Source organism: Tachysurus vachellii, chromosome 22 (assembly GCF_030014155.1).
Source record: "Tachysurus vachellii isolate PV-2020 chromosome 22, HZAU_Pvac_v1, whole genome shotgun sequence".
Taxonomy (NCBI): domain Eukaryota; kingdom Metazoa; phylum Chordata; class Actinopteri; order Siluriformes; family Bagridae; genus Tachysurus; species Tachysurus vachellii.
The window spans coordinates 18,627,033-18,642,023 of NC_083481.1; the positions used below are offsets into that span (position 1 = coordinate 18,627,033).

The 14,991-nt window shown below is 42.5% G+C and overlaps 2 protein-coding genes across 3 annotated transcripts; both read left to right on the forward strand.

Moving 5' to 3' along the window:
- Nucleotides 1–709: 709 nt before the first annotated feature.
- On the forward strand, nt 710–5,150 carry LOC132838154 (SUZ domain-containing protein 1-like). Its single transcript, XM_060858338.1, has 4 exons — nt 710–861; nt 1,208–1,257; nt 1,688–1,936; nt 2,385–5,150. Exons 1-4 carry the CDS (start codon nt 811–813, stop codon nt 2,473–2,475), a joined length of 441 nt encoding a protein of 146 aa, XP_060714321.1. The 5' UTR covers nt 710–810; the 3' UTR covers nt 2,476–5,150.
- Nucleotides 5,151–6,406: 1,256 nt separating this feature from the next.
- On the forward strand, nt 6,407–12,637 carry necap2 (NECAP endocytosis associated 2). Of its 2 annotated transcripts, XM_060858406.1 has the most exons (9): nt 6,407–6,582; nt 7,308–7,408; nt 9,279–9,383; nt 9,685–9,766; nt 10,065–10,173; nt 10,533–10,686; nt 10,913–10,997; nt 11,149–11,165; nt 11,646–12,637. In XM_060858406.1, exons 1-9 carry the CDS (start codon nt 6,491–6,493, stop codon nt 11,648–11,650), a joined length of 750 nt encoding a protein of 249 aa, XP_060714389.1. In that variant the 5' UTR covers nt 6,407–6,490; the 3' UTR covers nt 11,651–12,637. The 2 variants fall into 2 exon arrangements, with proteins under 2 accessions (XP_060714389.1, XP_060714388.1); XM_060858405.1 differs by lacking the exon at nt 11,149–11,165 and having other exon boundaries at nt 6,409–6,582.
- The last annotated feature ends 2,354 nt before the right edge of the window (nt 12,638–14,991 follow it).

The following is a 14,991-nucleotide window of genomic DNA, read 5'->3' on the forward strand; positions in this document are numbered from 1 at the left end:
ATAGAAGTTTTAGTAAAACACGCCTCAGTGTGAGAAAGAAAACGGAATCGAATTTGTACTTTTCCTTCCATGTGAACTGTTTGTTTTACCTTTGTTCTATTTTTAGGCACAGGGTTAACATGTTAATGTGGTCTAGTGGTTTCCTGTAAAATCAGTGTGAATCAGAGAGAATGTTCCAGAATGTTCACAACCACCAAAACAGATACGACTCAGTGGACATGAAGATTTGTTGGTGTTTCTCTGAGGAACATCATGAACTCGTCCACGTTATGCCAAAATACTTCAGAAAAGCATTAGTCATTTAGGGAGCAAAAAAATGTGGATTTGTAGTTAATACTGAACTTATTTTGGATATAAGAAGTGAAAGGCCAAGGCTTTGTTCATCCCTGTGCCACAGGTCCTCATCCCTGCTCCTGCAGAACCTTCTGTCATTTTACATTAAAGCAAAATGTTGAAGTCAGTGTGACTATGTCACAGTATGAGTGTTTACTTTCCTTTTCGTATGAAATTGAGGGTGGGAATGTTTCTGACATCGTTTATCTCGGTTTCAATGATATAAAATGATAAAAATCTGCCATTTTAACGGAGTGTAAACTTTTTATCCGTTCAGTGTTTGTTTGTTTGTTTGTTTGTTTATGTTAAAGTTGCACTACCACTCTGAGCCGCTAGGGGACGCGCAGCTTTGCTGCCCTCTAGTGGCTCCCGCTGTCACTACAATTTACCGAACATAAAAGTATGCGAAAGAGTCGTGTAGGATTGTTGTTGATTCGTTATAGCCTGTGCGGCTAAATAGCTATTAGTTTCCGAATCATGGAGGACGAAGATGTGTTCGATAACTGGGAAGAAGCAGCGGATAGCGGAGTAAGACATTTAATTTAGAGGAATCTGTTTGGCTTACATTAGCTACATTAGCTTGTTGTGTAGCGGCTCACAGGCCTGACGGCTCATCATTAGCATCTGTTGCTTAGCCGACTAGCGCAGCTTTTCTACTATTCAGAGGATATCGGCTAGAAATTACAACCGCAAACCAACGTGTAATGAATTTATATTAGCATTTTTGTGGTTATTTGTTGTCTTTCGTGCATATTGATGCTTTCTGTGTGAATTGTGGCACTTAGCATTACTCGAGCTAACTGGCTAACGGCAGTGTAACTGGGAGGTCCCCCGGGTCCTAATGCCAGCTGAATCACTTGTATTTTGTCTGCAGGAAATCGACAGGCGGCTCGAAGCGAAGCTGAAAATCAGTCAGAAATCTGAGTAAGATCTGTTTCACACTTTCACCGCTTTACAATGAGACAAGAGTTTTAAGAGTTAAGAGTTATAGCCAAAAACGACTCCTTTAAACGAATCGATAAGGAATCGACTCGCATGCACGAACGAATCGAAACACCGTTTAGAATATTTACATTTACAGCATTTAGCACACACTTATGTCCAGAGTCACTTACATTTAATCTCATTTTTATACAACTGAGTAACAGGGTTAAGGGCCTTGCTCAGGGGCCCCACAGTGGCAGCCTGGGATTCGAACTCACAACCTTCCCATTGGTCGTCCAGCTTAAGCACTAGGCTACAACATGCCATACAAAATTTAGTGTGCTTTGATTCACATTTCTTTATGGATTTAAAACAAATCATATCTAGGATTGAAGTCGATTGATGTAGGCTCTGTTCTGTACTTTATCAGAAGTGTACCTGTGAAGACGGGTGTGGTGATTCAGGACGATTCGCTGCCCGCGGCTCCGCCTCCTCAGATCCGTATCCTGAAGCGCCCTCCCTGTAACGGGGTCCTAAACGCACAGGGCGCGGCCTCTCGACCCGCACAGCAGCCCAAATCTCTGAAGCAGAGGGAAGCAGAGTACGCCGAGGCTCGGAGGAGGATTCTGGGTAGCACAAGTGCTGAAGACCCTGCGAGGGAAAGAGACGACTCGGACAGGTGAGACGCTCGGACAGGACGTGTTTTACTGACTGTTGTCCTCGTGTGAGTTTAAACTACAGTCGTGAATTATATTGTAATATTATGACTAGTGGATTAATGCTAGATCTTATCTGGTGTTATTGTGCATCATTACAGTCATTGGTTCTGAAAACGCAACATTTATTAAAGATCATTTTACAGTCACACGTTACAGAAACAATTTATCGGATCTAAAGGTGCAATTCTCTCCAGAACACGTTTAACCTGCCCTGAAAAACAAACCCCTGGCAAATCCCGGGTCATTTGTGTATCTTCCTGTGTGTTGTTCAGGTTGTGTAGCTTCCTGTAACCTCATGCTCTCAAGTCAGCACTGTTGCACTGTACAGAAAAAGCTGAATCTTCTGTATGTTTACAGGATTTTAATATTAACTTTAACATCACAATGTTTACGTTTTCCTCTTTTTAGACTGCCATCAGAATCTCTTCATTCCAACAGTAACGTTATTCGGCAGCCCCGGGGGCCGGACGGAACGGCAGGGTTTTGCCTCAGAAGATAGAGAGACGGATAGAGAGGCCGTAAAAAAAGAAAACCAGAGTCGCTTCGGTCAAGAGCTCCCGTCCGTCTCCTCTATTCTGTCTGAGCGAGGGAGGACATAATGACCGTGTGATCACTGTCTAGGTGTGTACACTGTGAGTTTATCAGTAACACTCACTGGGGTCCAGGCAGCAATCACTGCAGTGTTTCGATACGGCTCAAAGCGCCCTTGTCGACTTCCCCTAATGAGCTGAGCCTCCTGCTTTAAACTCTCTGCAAAGTTGTAGCGGCTCACAAACGCGCTGGTTGACTAGCATGCTAATTTCCTGGCGTGCTGTTCAGTAAGCTTCCGTGTACAACATGGAGCTAATCAAAAGTTATATATTTTTAAGCGTAATGTTATTCTTTTTTTTACAACATGATTCTCACCCTTTTTGAAAAGGCTGCAGTGCCTTCTGGGAAGTTTCAGCTCCCAGTGTGTACAGTGATGTCAACCAAGCCTTGAAAGGGAAGTCCAGTGAAGTTCATCTGAACTGAAGAATAAGCCAGAAGAGGGGAGGTGGACAAGGGTGCATGAAAACCTCCAGAAAAAAAAGCTCCCTTCTGATACGTTACTCCGACGACACAGAACTGATTGGGCTGAAACGAGCCTCGTTTTTGACCGAGGCTTTACAGTTTGTCCAAAGATGAAATGTCCACAAAAGTTTAGGGCTGTGGGATGATTCTCTCACACACACACACACACACACACACACACAGAAGGAAATGGTCTGTTGTGGACGTTTCATTTTTGCCTGAATTCACTTTTAATTTGATGGCTGATGATGTAACACACAGTAAAACTAAACACAGCAATAATCTTATATAAAGGGGACAGGAGTCGGGAGTACAGCCGTAAACGGGTCTGATTATTCTGCCTGCTTTTGCTTTGTGTTTTAAGCTTTTGTTTCTGTTTTGAAATATATGTATTTTAAGTTCAATGAGAATGGAATAGTTTCTGTGTCTGTTGACCGCACAGTTTATATATATTTAACATTTTAACTCCATGTTTTACGCTGTGATGTTTGACAAATGTCACTTAAACGGTTTGCGGCTCACGAGATACAGAGTGACGGTGATCCTTGAAAACAGGTACTGCCGAATCACAGAGACAACGTTAAGAGCTTTTGAGAAAACAATATTTTTTTTAAGATCGCCATAAAAAAAAATACTTGCAGCCTTTTGTTTTCTGTTCGTCGTCAGTGCTCTGAAGTCATAATGACCATTAAAAAAACTTTTAACAGGTGATGAGCTCGTAATACCTGTAGGCATGACTGGAGTGTGATGGACTTACTGAGTTACTCACAGAATGCCATCTGCTGCCAGAGAGCACAATGATGTGTGTGTTTGTGTGTGTGTGCAGAGCTATGGTAGATTCTGAGATGTTCACTTACAGCCTGAAATACTGTGGGTTGTATTTCAAGTGATCTTGTTTAACTCCAGCCATCTTTTTTTTCTGGTGTTTATGACTCAGAGCAGCTCTGAAGCAGGTCAGAGGTTAAAAGCTGAGGTTCTGTGAGTCCTGCAGCAGCCCTTTAACTCAAATAAATTCCAGTAAATTTACTAAAAAAAATTTTTGACCATCATCCAGCTCTTAACGTGTAAGGCTTGTTATTTACACGCAGGCCATGGGCTCTGTTTAATAGGTGCTGTGCTTTCAATGAAAGTCATCTAATAGCTCTGGGAGACTTTTTAAAATAAATGATAATCCATTTCACCCCCTCGTTTTACTGAAGCACCAGGATTAAACTTCATGATCCGGTGGTACAGTACAGTCTGGTACAGTATGTCATTTTTATCCAGTGCCTAAGAGCCCAGATTAATTCTGCTTTTAGAGTAAAGATGGACTTCCTTCAGTCAGAGGCAGGTGTTAATCCACACACAAGTCACTGATGCAGAAAAACTCCACAAGCCTATTTCAGAATCAGAATCAGAGTCAGGTTTATTGGTCAAGTGTGTTGTTGACACATGCAAGGAATTTGGTTCCAGCTGTTTGTGACTCTCAAAAGTACAGACATAAATAACACTATACTAAACAAACTATACAATACACTGTAGATGTGTCACTTCGTTTTTAACTGACCAAACACTATATTTTCTGCTCTCGTCATTAGGCTGTTTCTTCTGTTATCTTACAGGGTTCAGATTTCAGAACTCGTATCCATTCGCGCACACACCGTTGAGTCTACGTCTGAGTTTTGTGCTGATTCCTGCATCTCCACCGAGTATTTCTTTCCATAGAACTAAATAAAGCTAACTGAAAGCACAGCCGTAATGCCACGACCGGTTTTAGACCCCTTATCGGTTCTTCGGTTAAAGATCACCCTGGAGGAGCTCATTGTTAACGGAGATGGGATCGAGTTCTGTTTTATTTAGCTGGGAACCCTTAACTTTACAGCAGAACCTCTTTCCTGCATCCTGTTTGAGGTTTAACGCAGGAGTCAGCAGATCTCTGCTGCTTAGCGGCGATTCACAAACCATAATTAAATCTTTCAGGCGGATCTGTGTTTCTGTGGAAGTGTTTATTTTCCACAAGCCTTTGCCTTATTGTGTTAGAAATGTTTTAATGTGATGTGACGTTCTTGTTTGATTCCTGTCTACATTCGTGTTCCTCAGCTCCATCCGTGTGCTTTCAAATAAACTTGGTTTTGGAGTTCATCTCTTTCTTCATTTCCTTTGTGTCAATAATGATATTTGATTAGTCCTGAACATGCGCAATACAGCACAAACCGTTTCCAAGCCTGTCCCTCACACTCGTACGCGGCTCTTCTCCAAACTGTTACCACAAAGCAGGAAGCAGCAGTGGAGAAACTGGAGCGTCCTGCACAGAGCCGTGTCTCTGACTCAAACCCACTGAACACTGGAACCCCAGAGACCTCCTCACCTAACATCAGGGTCTCATCTCAATAACCCAAGGTTTCAGAGGGTCCTTCAGACACAAAAGCGCTAAAAACACTCACTATTTTTATTTCATTATAGGATATTGTGTAATAATGATAATGATAAATTATGTTAATAATCCAAACATACAAAATGTAATAATTTTATGTGTTAATTTACCAACAAAATCAATGTAATATTTTAGTCTTTCTTATTGGGTCTCTTGGACTTTTATTTTGTAGGTGTGTGTGTGATATTTTAGTCTTTCTTATTTGGGCTCTTGGACTTTTATTTTGTAGGTGTGTGTGTGTGTGTGTGTGTGTGTGTAATATTTTAGTCTTTCTTATTTGGTCTCTTGGACTTTTATTTTGTGTGTGTGTGTGTGAGTGTGTTTGTGTAATATTTTAGTCTTTCTTATTTGGTCTCTTGGACTTTTATTTTGTGTGTGTGTGTGTGAGTGTGTTTGTGTGAGCGTGTGTGTGTGTGTAATATTTTAGTCTTTCTTATTTGGTCTCTTGGACTTTTATTTTGTAGGTGTGTGTGTGTGTGTGTGTGTGTGTGTGTGTGTGTGTGTGTGTGTGTGTAATATTTTAGTCTTTCTTATTTGGTCTCTTGGACTTTTATTTTGTAGGTGTGTGTGTGTGTGTGTGTGTGTGTGTGTGTGTGTGTGTGTGTGTGATTTTAGTCTTTCTTATTTGGTCTCTTGGACTTTTATTTTGTGTGTGTGTTTGTGTGTGTGTGTGAGTGTGTTTGTGTGTGTGTGTGTGAGCGTGTATGTGTGAGTGTGTGTGTGTGTGTAATATTTTAGTCTTTCTTATTTGGTCTCTTGGACTTTTATTTTGTAGGTGTGTGTGTGTGTGTGTGTGTAATATTTTAGTCTTTCTTATTTGGTCTCTTGGACTTTTATTTTGTAGGTGTGTGTGTGTGTGTGTGTGTGTGTGTGTGTGTGGCTCAATCTTAAATGTAAATAAATGTTTAAGTCACTGTGTAAAGAGTTGCTATGGGCTGAGACTTTTATTTTGTACGTTTGGCACTCAGCGTTAGACCGGAAGTGCCTCGCGCAGTTCGTCGCTGTTGTTGCTCAGGTGAGCTGACAGAAACTTTGGGAAAAGTGCAGGATGGCGGACGACACGTACGAGTCGATTCTTTGCGTGAAACCCGAGGTTCACGTGTACAGGATTCCTCCACGGTCTTCTAATCGGGGATATCGGTGAGTATAACAAACCGTAATAACTTTATTAACGACACTTTTCCCCCTCGAGCTGTTATACGGATGTCAAAGTTCCGGGAAGATCTTACATATGCTAATTAGTCGAGCAGTAAAACGCACTGATTGGGCCGCTCTTACACAAACTACACGCTAAATTTACATAACGGTATATTTGTAATAGCGCGCGTGAACCTGCTTGTGACTGAAATTCGCCTCAGGTGTGTTAGCTTGCTGCTAACAAAGCAACAGGTGTCAAAGTCAGGTTTAATCGGGTTTTCATTACATTTATATTGTGTGCCGACGCGAGTATTTCGTTTGGAACGTTAGCTACAAATGTTTGTGTAATTTATTTGTTGATCTGAAGCGAAATCGGGAACTGACTGTTAATGGCACGAGACCTGACGGAGTACGGAAGCCCGGAGGTACAGAGTGGCGGCGCTTCCATCAAAACGCTTAATTAATATTTAATTATTTTACTCGACAGCACAGTGTTATAATAATCATACAAAATGTAATTATTGAGTAATTTAAAACTAAATAAAATCGTAATTTAACAGCTCCATATTGATGACATCAATCTGTCTGTAAATAAAATGAAAAGTTTCTCTCAGGATAAATAAAAATCCATACAGACGTCATTATTATTGCTGCATATGTGAATTACATAATGGTGATAAATCTAAAGGTAAATGTGATGTGATTAGTGTGTAAATTATATTAATCAGTGCTGCTGACTGGAAGCTGGACGAACCGTCATGGAGCGGCCGCATGAAGATCACTGCAAAGGCCAAAACTGTATTTATCAAACTGGAGGACAAGAACACAGGTGTGTGTCTGTGGGTGTGTCTGTCTGTGGGTGTGTCTGTCTGTGGGTGTGTCTGTCTGTGGGTGTGTCTGTCTGTGGGTGTGTCTGTCTGTGGGTGTGTCTGTCTGTGGGTGTGTCTGTCTGTGGGTGTGTCTGTCTGTGGGTGTGTCTGTGTGTAAGTGACGTGACATACGGCTAAGTACGGTGACCCATACTCAGAATTCGTTCTCTGTGTTTAACCCATCCAAAGTGCACACACACACACACACACACACACCGTGAGCACATACCCGGAGCAGCGGGCAGCCATTTATGATGCGGCGCCCGGGGAGCAGTTGGGGGGTTTGGTGCCTTGCTCAAGGGCACCTCAGTCGTGGTATTGCCAGCCCGAGACTCGAACCCACAACCTTAGGGTTAGGAGTCAAACTCTAACCATTAGGCCACGACTTCCTCTGTGTGTGTCTGTGCGCGTCTGTGTGTGCGCATCTGTGTGTCCCTCTATGTGTGTGTGTGCCTGTGTGTTTGCCTCTGTGTGTGTGTGAGCCTGTGTGTGCCCCTCTGTGTGTGTGTGTGTGTGCGCGCCTTTGTGTGTGCGCGCCTTTGTGTGTGTGTGTGTGCGCCTTTGTGTGTGTGTGTGCGCCTTTGTGTGTGTGTGTGTGCACCTTTGTGTGTGTGTGTGCACCTTTGTGTGTGTGTGTGCACCTTTGTGTGTGTGTGTGCGCCTTTGTGTGTGTGTGCGCCTTTGTGTGTGTGTGCGCCTTTGCGTGTGTGTGCGCCTTTGCGTGTGTGTGCGCCTTTGCGTGTGTGTGCGCCTTTGCGTGTGTGTGCGCCTTTGCGTGTGTGTGCGCCTTTGCGTGTGTGTGCGCCTTTGCGTGTGTGTGCGCCTTTGTGTGTGTGTGCGCCTTTGTGTGTGTGTGCGCCTTTGTGTGTGTGTGCGCCTTTGTGTGTGTGTGTGCGCCTTTGTGTGTGTGTGTGCGCCTTTGTGTGTGTGTGCGCCTTTGTGTGTGTGTGTGTGTGTGTGTGCGCCTTTGTGTGTGTGTGTGTGTGCGCCTTTGTGTGTGTGTGTGTGTGTGTGCGCCTTTGTGTGTGTGTGTGCACCTCTGTGTGTGTGCACCTCTGTGTGTGTGCACCTCTGTGTGTGTGCACCTCTGTGTGTGTGTGTGTGCACCTCTGTGTGTGTGTGTGTGTGCACCTCTGTGTGTGTGTGTGTGTGTGCACCTCTGTGTGTGTGTGTGTGTGCACCTCTGTGTGTGTGTGTGTGTGCACCTCTGTGTGTGTGTGTGTGTGCACCTCTGTGTGTGTGTGTGTGTGCACCTCTGTGTGTGTGTGTGTGTGTGTGTGTGTGTGCACCTCTGTGTGTGTGTGTGTGTGTGTGTGTGCACCTCTGTGTGTGTGTGTGTGTGCACCTCTGTGTGTGTGTGTGTGTGCACCTCTGTGTGTGTGTGTGTGTGTGCACCTCTGTGTGTGTGTGTGCACCTCTGTGTGTGTGTGTGTGTGCACCTCTGTGTGTGTGTGTGTGTGCACCTCTGTGTGTGTGTGTGTGCACCTCTGTGTGTGTGTGTGTGTGTGCACCTCTGTGTGTGTGTGTGTGTGTGTGTGCACCTCTGTGTGTGTGTGTGCACCTCTGTGTGTGTGTGTGTGTGCACCTCTGTGTGTGTGTGTGTGCACCTCTGTGTGTGTGTGTGTGCACCTCTGTGTGTGTGTGTGTGTGCACCTCTGTGTGTGTGTGTGTGTGTGTGCGCACCTCTGTGTGTGTGTGTGTGTGTGTGCACCTCTGTGTGTGTGAGTTTGCGCGCGTGCCAGCCACTGTCTTTTTGGGAGTTGTAATTTTTTTTGCCAGGTAATGGTACTGAGTGTGTGTGTGTGTGTGTGTGTGTGTGTGTGTGTGCAGGTGAGCTGTTTGCACAGGCTTCAGTAGATCAGTACCCTGATGCATCTGTAGAAGCTGTAACAGATTCCAGTCGCTATTTTGTGATCAAGATTGAAGATGGAAAAGGTAAAGACACTGGTATTTATTTGAGTCACTCTCTTTGTGTGTTAAAGTTTTAATTATTTTTGCCTTTAACTAACTAACAGCTTTATCTACATTTCATTGTTGCCTAGCAACAGGTTTATTTTGTGTTTGTTTTTTCATTATTAATGTTTTGTTAATGACGCCACAATACTTTCTCTTTTTATTGTTCTCTCCATTTCTCTTTTTACCGCCATTATACTTCTCTCGTGACCTTTGACACAAATTTTTGAAATATTTAAGATCTTATAGTGTAAATAACATTGTTTTGTTGTTTGTGTTTCAGGACGACACGCGTTCATTGGGCTCGGCTTTGCGGACCGCGGGGACTCGTTTGACTTTAACGTGGCCCTACAGGATCATTTTAAGTGAGTCAGTGGGACAGTACGTTGTGTTCTGGACACAACATTCACTATACTTTAAGGGAAAAGAAGCTTGGACTGAAGATGTTAAATTATTTTCTGTCTCTACCAGCCAATCACAGTGGAGATGGGCGGAGTTCACATACTTCAGGTTCCAGACACACTCCGCCCACCTCTGCCTGTTTGAATGGACTGATTTCAGTTTTTAAATGCAAACTCATTATAAACTCATTAACCAGCTTTATTCAAAATCATATATTTTGTCGGTTTGGGACTTTTTGTCTCTTTCTGTCTCCTCTCTCAGGTGGGTGAAACAGGAAGGTGAACTGGCAAAGCAGGAAGCCAATCAGAGCGCAGCTCCTAAACTGGACCTCGGCTTTAAAGAGGGTCAGACCATCAAGATCAGCATCGGGGTGAGAGACAGTCACAGAGCATGATGTATGTCTACATGTAAAGAATATAAAGAATTAAGTAATGATGATGGATACTAGACATTTTAGCAACACTCTTGGGAGTGAATCATTTAATAAAACAAAAAAAAAAAGATTCTTTTAAATTGACTCGAAAAATCACCTGAAACTGTATCTGTACAAAGGGAATGTGAACATTGATCAGAGATTTGAGACAGGCAGTGTGGTGAAATCCCAAACACATTTACATGCTTATAATCAGGACTATTACAGAGGTATAACCAGAATTATTATCCTGTTATAAACAGGACTATCACCCACTTGTGTACAAGGCTATTAGACACTTTCTCTCTCTGTCTCAGAACATAAAGAAGAAGGACACAGCTGGAGCTAAATCACGTCCTGCTGCTGCTGGGGGTCTTCTCCCACCTCCTCCTGCTGGGAAAAGTGGTGGACTCTTCTCTCCTCCTCCTGTGTCTGCCCATCAGGTCACTACACCCACTCAACAGAGCACAGGTAACAGGACATTTTGTGTACTTAAAGCTCCTCTCACAGACTGCTTTAATAAACTAATCAATAAGAGATCTCTTATTATGGGATAATACTATACAATTCAGCATTTCAGGGTTATATGTCCTCCTGATCATAATGAAATCCTGCAACTCCAACCCTGTGTGCACAAACCTGAAGTGTCCTGATCTCCACAGTCAGTCATCCTCTCTCTCTTTCTCTCTTTCTTAAGGGTTGTTGCAGGATTTTGGAGCTCCGGCTCCACAACCTCAGTCCTCTCAGGACCTGTGGGGGGATTTTACTGCTGCAGGATCAGGGTCAGTATCAGCATCATGAAGGGAGGGAGGGAGGGAGGGAGGGAGGATTAGGTGAGGGGTGTGTTTAGTTTTTATGAGGCATGTTTACTGACATAACTGTCTGTGTGTTCAATAATATTTCTGTTTCTTTCTGGGAAAAAAATCTAAACAGAAATATCAGTTCTGAGCGTAAGTTTGAGAAGTGCTCATTTAGTAGTTTTTGTTATTATTATTATTATTATTATTATTATTATTATTATTATTGCAAAAGTATCAATGTTTCAGTATCAGTGATCAGTGTTTTTCACCATCAGAATAATGGATGATTTGTGTGAACTGTGAACGTCAATTTAATTCATCAAATTAATACAACGTATTACTGTAATTACAAATAAGAAATCTGTCTCTCTCTCTCTCTCTCTCTCTCTCTCTTTGTGGGTGTCTCTCTGTCTCTCTCCCTCTCTCTCCCTCTCTCTCCGTCTCTCTCTCTGTCTCTCTCTGTCTCTCTCTCTCTGTCTGTCTCTCTCTCTCTCTCTCTCGCTCCCTCTCTGTGTCTCTCCCTCTCTCCTTCTCCCTCTCCCTCTCCCCCCCCCCTCTCTCTCTGTCTCTCTCTCTGTCTCTCTCCCTCTCTCTCTCTCTCTCTCTCTCTCTCTCTCTCACTCTCTGCAGCATGACTCAGGAAACAGTGAAACCAGGATGGGTGCAGTTTTGATTATTTGAACGGACACACACACACACACACACACGCACACACACTCCGAGTGAGTTGTGTCATGTGCACATGTCTGTATGTACCGAGCTCACTGAGAACAGAGTGAGGATCCACATTCCACTTTTTTGTTTAGGAAAGTATTCTTGAAGTGTGTTGGTTTTTTTTGCTTTCTTGTTTGTTTGTTTCTCATGCAGTGGTATCTGCTTTTATTTGGCGCTTTCTTCTTTCCCCTTGCTTAATTATCTTTATTGTTTACTTTGACGCTTTTACTCAGAGAGATTTGTTATGATTGAGGTGATGTGAAATCAGAGCAGCTGAGAATTATGAAAATCCTTGACCTCACGACCTTCAGGTCACAGGAATAGCAAGTTGTCCTTTATATCACTGTTCGTTTCCCTGTCTGTTTGGTTTGATGTATCCAAGCTCACTGATCTGAATTCTTTTATTTTTGGAGCCATGAAGGAACCAAGACTTTTTTTTATGTTTAATGCATAAAGCAGTTTGTATAACCAATGAAATATTTTACACCACACAGAGCCAGGCAGGACATGTTTTAGCATTTCTAAATCTGGAGGCTACAGATTTATTTCATGCTATTAGCCTCTTAGTGTAAAACTCAAGAAGGACACCTCAGAGTTCAGACCCTGAACATGTCCTGTAGCAGATTTCTGACAGAACAGAAATGAAGCTCAAAATGTTTTTTTTAATACTAAAAACCTACATCTCTGACAGCATTCAATCAGAAGGCAACGATGATGTCAGTGCATGTTTTATAATTTCCTCTAAACACACACATGAGTAATGATACTGTTCTGGAATGACTTTCTTAACTGTGATATCATTTAAACATTTAATCTTTTCCCAAGTGCCTTTAATGATAGAAACATGTGTATAAAATGTAAAGCATCACTTTAATTTGTAAATAAAATCTTTTTCCCCTTCTCTGTCACTTTTTTGCCATGTATGCATCAGCATTCTGAAGAAGGAATGTTAACGTAAGTCACCTTGCTAACCTTTAGGATGCAGAGTGACTGTGTGTGAGTGAGTGTGAGTGTGCGTGAGTGAGTGTGTGTGAGTGAGTGAGTGTGTGTGAGTGTGCGTGCATGACTGTGTGTGTGTGTGTGAGTGAGTGTGTGTGAGTGAGTGTGTGTGAGTGAGTGAGTGTGTGTGAGTGTGCGTGCATGACTGTGTGTGAGTGAGTGAGTGTGTGTGTGAGTGAGTGTGTGTGTGTGAGTGAGTGTGCGTGCATGAGTGTGTGTGAGTGAGTGTGTGTGTGTGAGTGAGTGAGTGAGTGTGTGTGAGTGTGCGTGCATGAGTGTGTGTGAGTGAGTGAGTGTGTGTGTGAGTGAGTGTGTGTGTGTGAGTGAGTGTGTGTGAGTGTGCGTGCATGAGTGTGCGAATGTGTAATACAGATTTATTCTGTTCTGTCAAAAGTGCCACAGCTGTGAAACACATTAAAGTTAGTGAAGAGGATCTCCAGACCACCCTGTCCTCCAACACCACCTCCATCTATGCTTCTGCCTCCACCCGCCCCATCTCATACCACACTGATTGGGTCAGTGTTTGTGGGTGTTCTAGTACTTTAACCTACCGTTCACCCCGAACCCGTGCGCTCTCCCCTCTGGCTTAGTTCGTGTCTCTGGAGCTTTCTTCTCCTCCTCCTGCTCTGTTGTCCGGTAGGTGAACTGGGACATGATGATGTTCTTGGTTCTCCAGCACACGTTGTTGAAGCGCTTGCACGGTGGTTCTCTGGATGCTGGTGGATGAGGAGGTGTTGTGGATCTAAACCAATTCGTACCAGGCAATTTTTTTGTATCAGAAACACAAAAGTACCTCAATAGATTTTTTTTTTAAAAATAATAAGATAATACAACAGAGTACAAGTGCACATGCATTCACTGAGTACTTGGGAAGCTAAAGTGTGTGAAGGTGCTCAGTGAGGACCTGTTGCAGGTGTGTGTGTGTGTGTGTGTATGAGTGTCTCCATGGTGCGTTGTGTTGTGTGTCTGATCATGTAAGTGTTGGAGTTTATTCCTCTCTCAGTCAGAGGTGGGTGAGATTTTATACACTTTTCTGCACTTTTGGCCTTGTTTCTGTTCCAGTGACACATTTTAGTTGTGACTGCTCTAATTTAATCTACTTATAATTTCATTAGAATTGTATTTGATTTGATTGTTATATGTTCTAACAACGTTAAACTGGCTTTGAGTGAGTGTGTGTATCTTTTGGACACACATCTATTTGGTTGTTAGTTATAAGAAACTTAAACTTTAAACTGCTTCTAGGTAACATTTAGTTCCTAACAGATACAACAACATAAACTGTGATTTATAGCCATCATTATTAAACTTTATTGTTTATCAGTTAAAATGACAAGTTAATCTACACAGATTTATAATTATTTTTATTTATTTATTTTCACAAACTTCGACTTCTAAAGGGTTTTGTGCTTGGCATTAAAACCGAAACATCAGACACTGGTCTAAACCTTGTTCAGTGATAGTTTATAATAAATACTGTCTGAATATTATTTACTCCCTCTCACTTTGGGACAAAATGGTTTTTTGTTAATTTAAATAAAAGTTTGTGTTTCTTTTTTCTTACACAATCAGGTTCTAACATGATTCAGGAAAGTCCAAGAATATTTTGATCCAAAGGTTTTCTGGATGAATCAAATGAATCAAAACTTACACAGTCTGATTCTCCTATACGATTCAGCTCAAAAGATTCGATTCAGTGAAGTGATTCGTAATTAAATGAGCACTGATTTTGTCCACACTAAATCTCGGTGTGATTGTAGTCCCACGTTTTATCCCCAAATCCACCGCGTTAACACGGAATGTTTGTGAGATGAAGATGTCGGACAGAAGTCGACTCTTTTCTTCTGGCAGAAGGTACGTGATTCACGGCGTGTTTTAGAGGCTGCGTGTTGACGTGTGCAACAGGAAGTGAGTCTCCTTCAGCACTTTCACTTTTATCACTGAACCCGGAGTTTAAATCCTGAATCTTTCACCTTCTCGTACAAAACAGTGCTAAATAAAGCTGCTAAACAGCCGTGTAAACAAATCAGTGGATGCTGAACGAGCGTTAGCTTCCTAGTTTCCATGGTTACGAAGAAACAGCGTGCAGTGTGTTTGATGTCCTCCTGATGTTCCGTGACCGTTAAAACCGTTACAATTTAAATGCCTTCTGACGTCATCGCGCTTTTCTTTAATTTACATCCTATAGATACGGCTAGCATTTAGGTTAGCGTATTAGCATGATGAAAAAGCTAACAGTAATACACATTAAAGGTGAAGTCTC

What these genes read in the sequence shown, in the direction of transcription:
- LOC132838154 (XM_060858338.1), top strand. Translation starts at nt 811, where the DNA reads ATGGAGGACGAAGATGTGTTCGATAACTGGGAAGAAGCAGCGGATAGC. An exon ending in AAAATCAGTCAGAAATCTGA is followed by an intron (nt 1,258 to 1,687) that starts GTAAGATCTGTT and finishes GTACTTTATCAG; the next exon opens with AAGTGTACCTGTGAAGACGG. An exon ending in GAAAGAGACGACTCGGACAG is followed by an intron (nt 1,937 to 2,384) that starts GTGAGACGCTCG and finishes TCCTCTTTTTAG; the next exon opens with ACTGCCATCAGAATCTCTTC.
- necap2 (XM_060858405.1), top strand. Translation starts at nt 6,491, where the DNA reads ATGGCGGACGACACGTACGAGTCGATTCTTTGCGTGAAACCCGAGGTT. An exon ending in TCTTCTAATCGGGGATATCG is followed by an intron (nt 6,583 to 7,307) that starts GTGAGTATAACA and finishes TATATTAATCAG; the next exon opens with TGCTGCTGACTGGAAGCTGG. An exon ending in CAAGATTGAAGATGGAAAAG is followed by an intron (nt 9,384 to 9,684) that starts GTAAAGACACTG and finishes TTTGTGTTTCAG; the next exon opens with GACGACACGCGTTCATTGGG.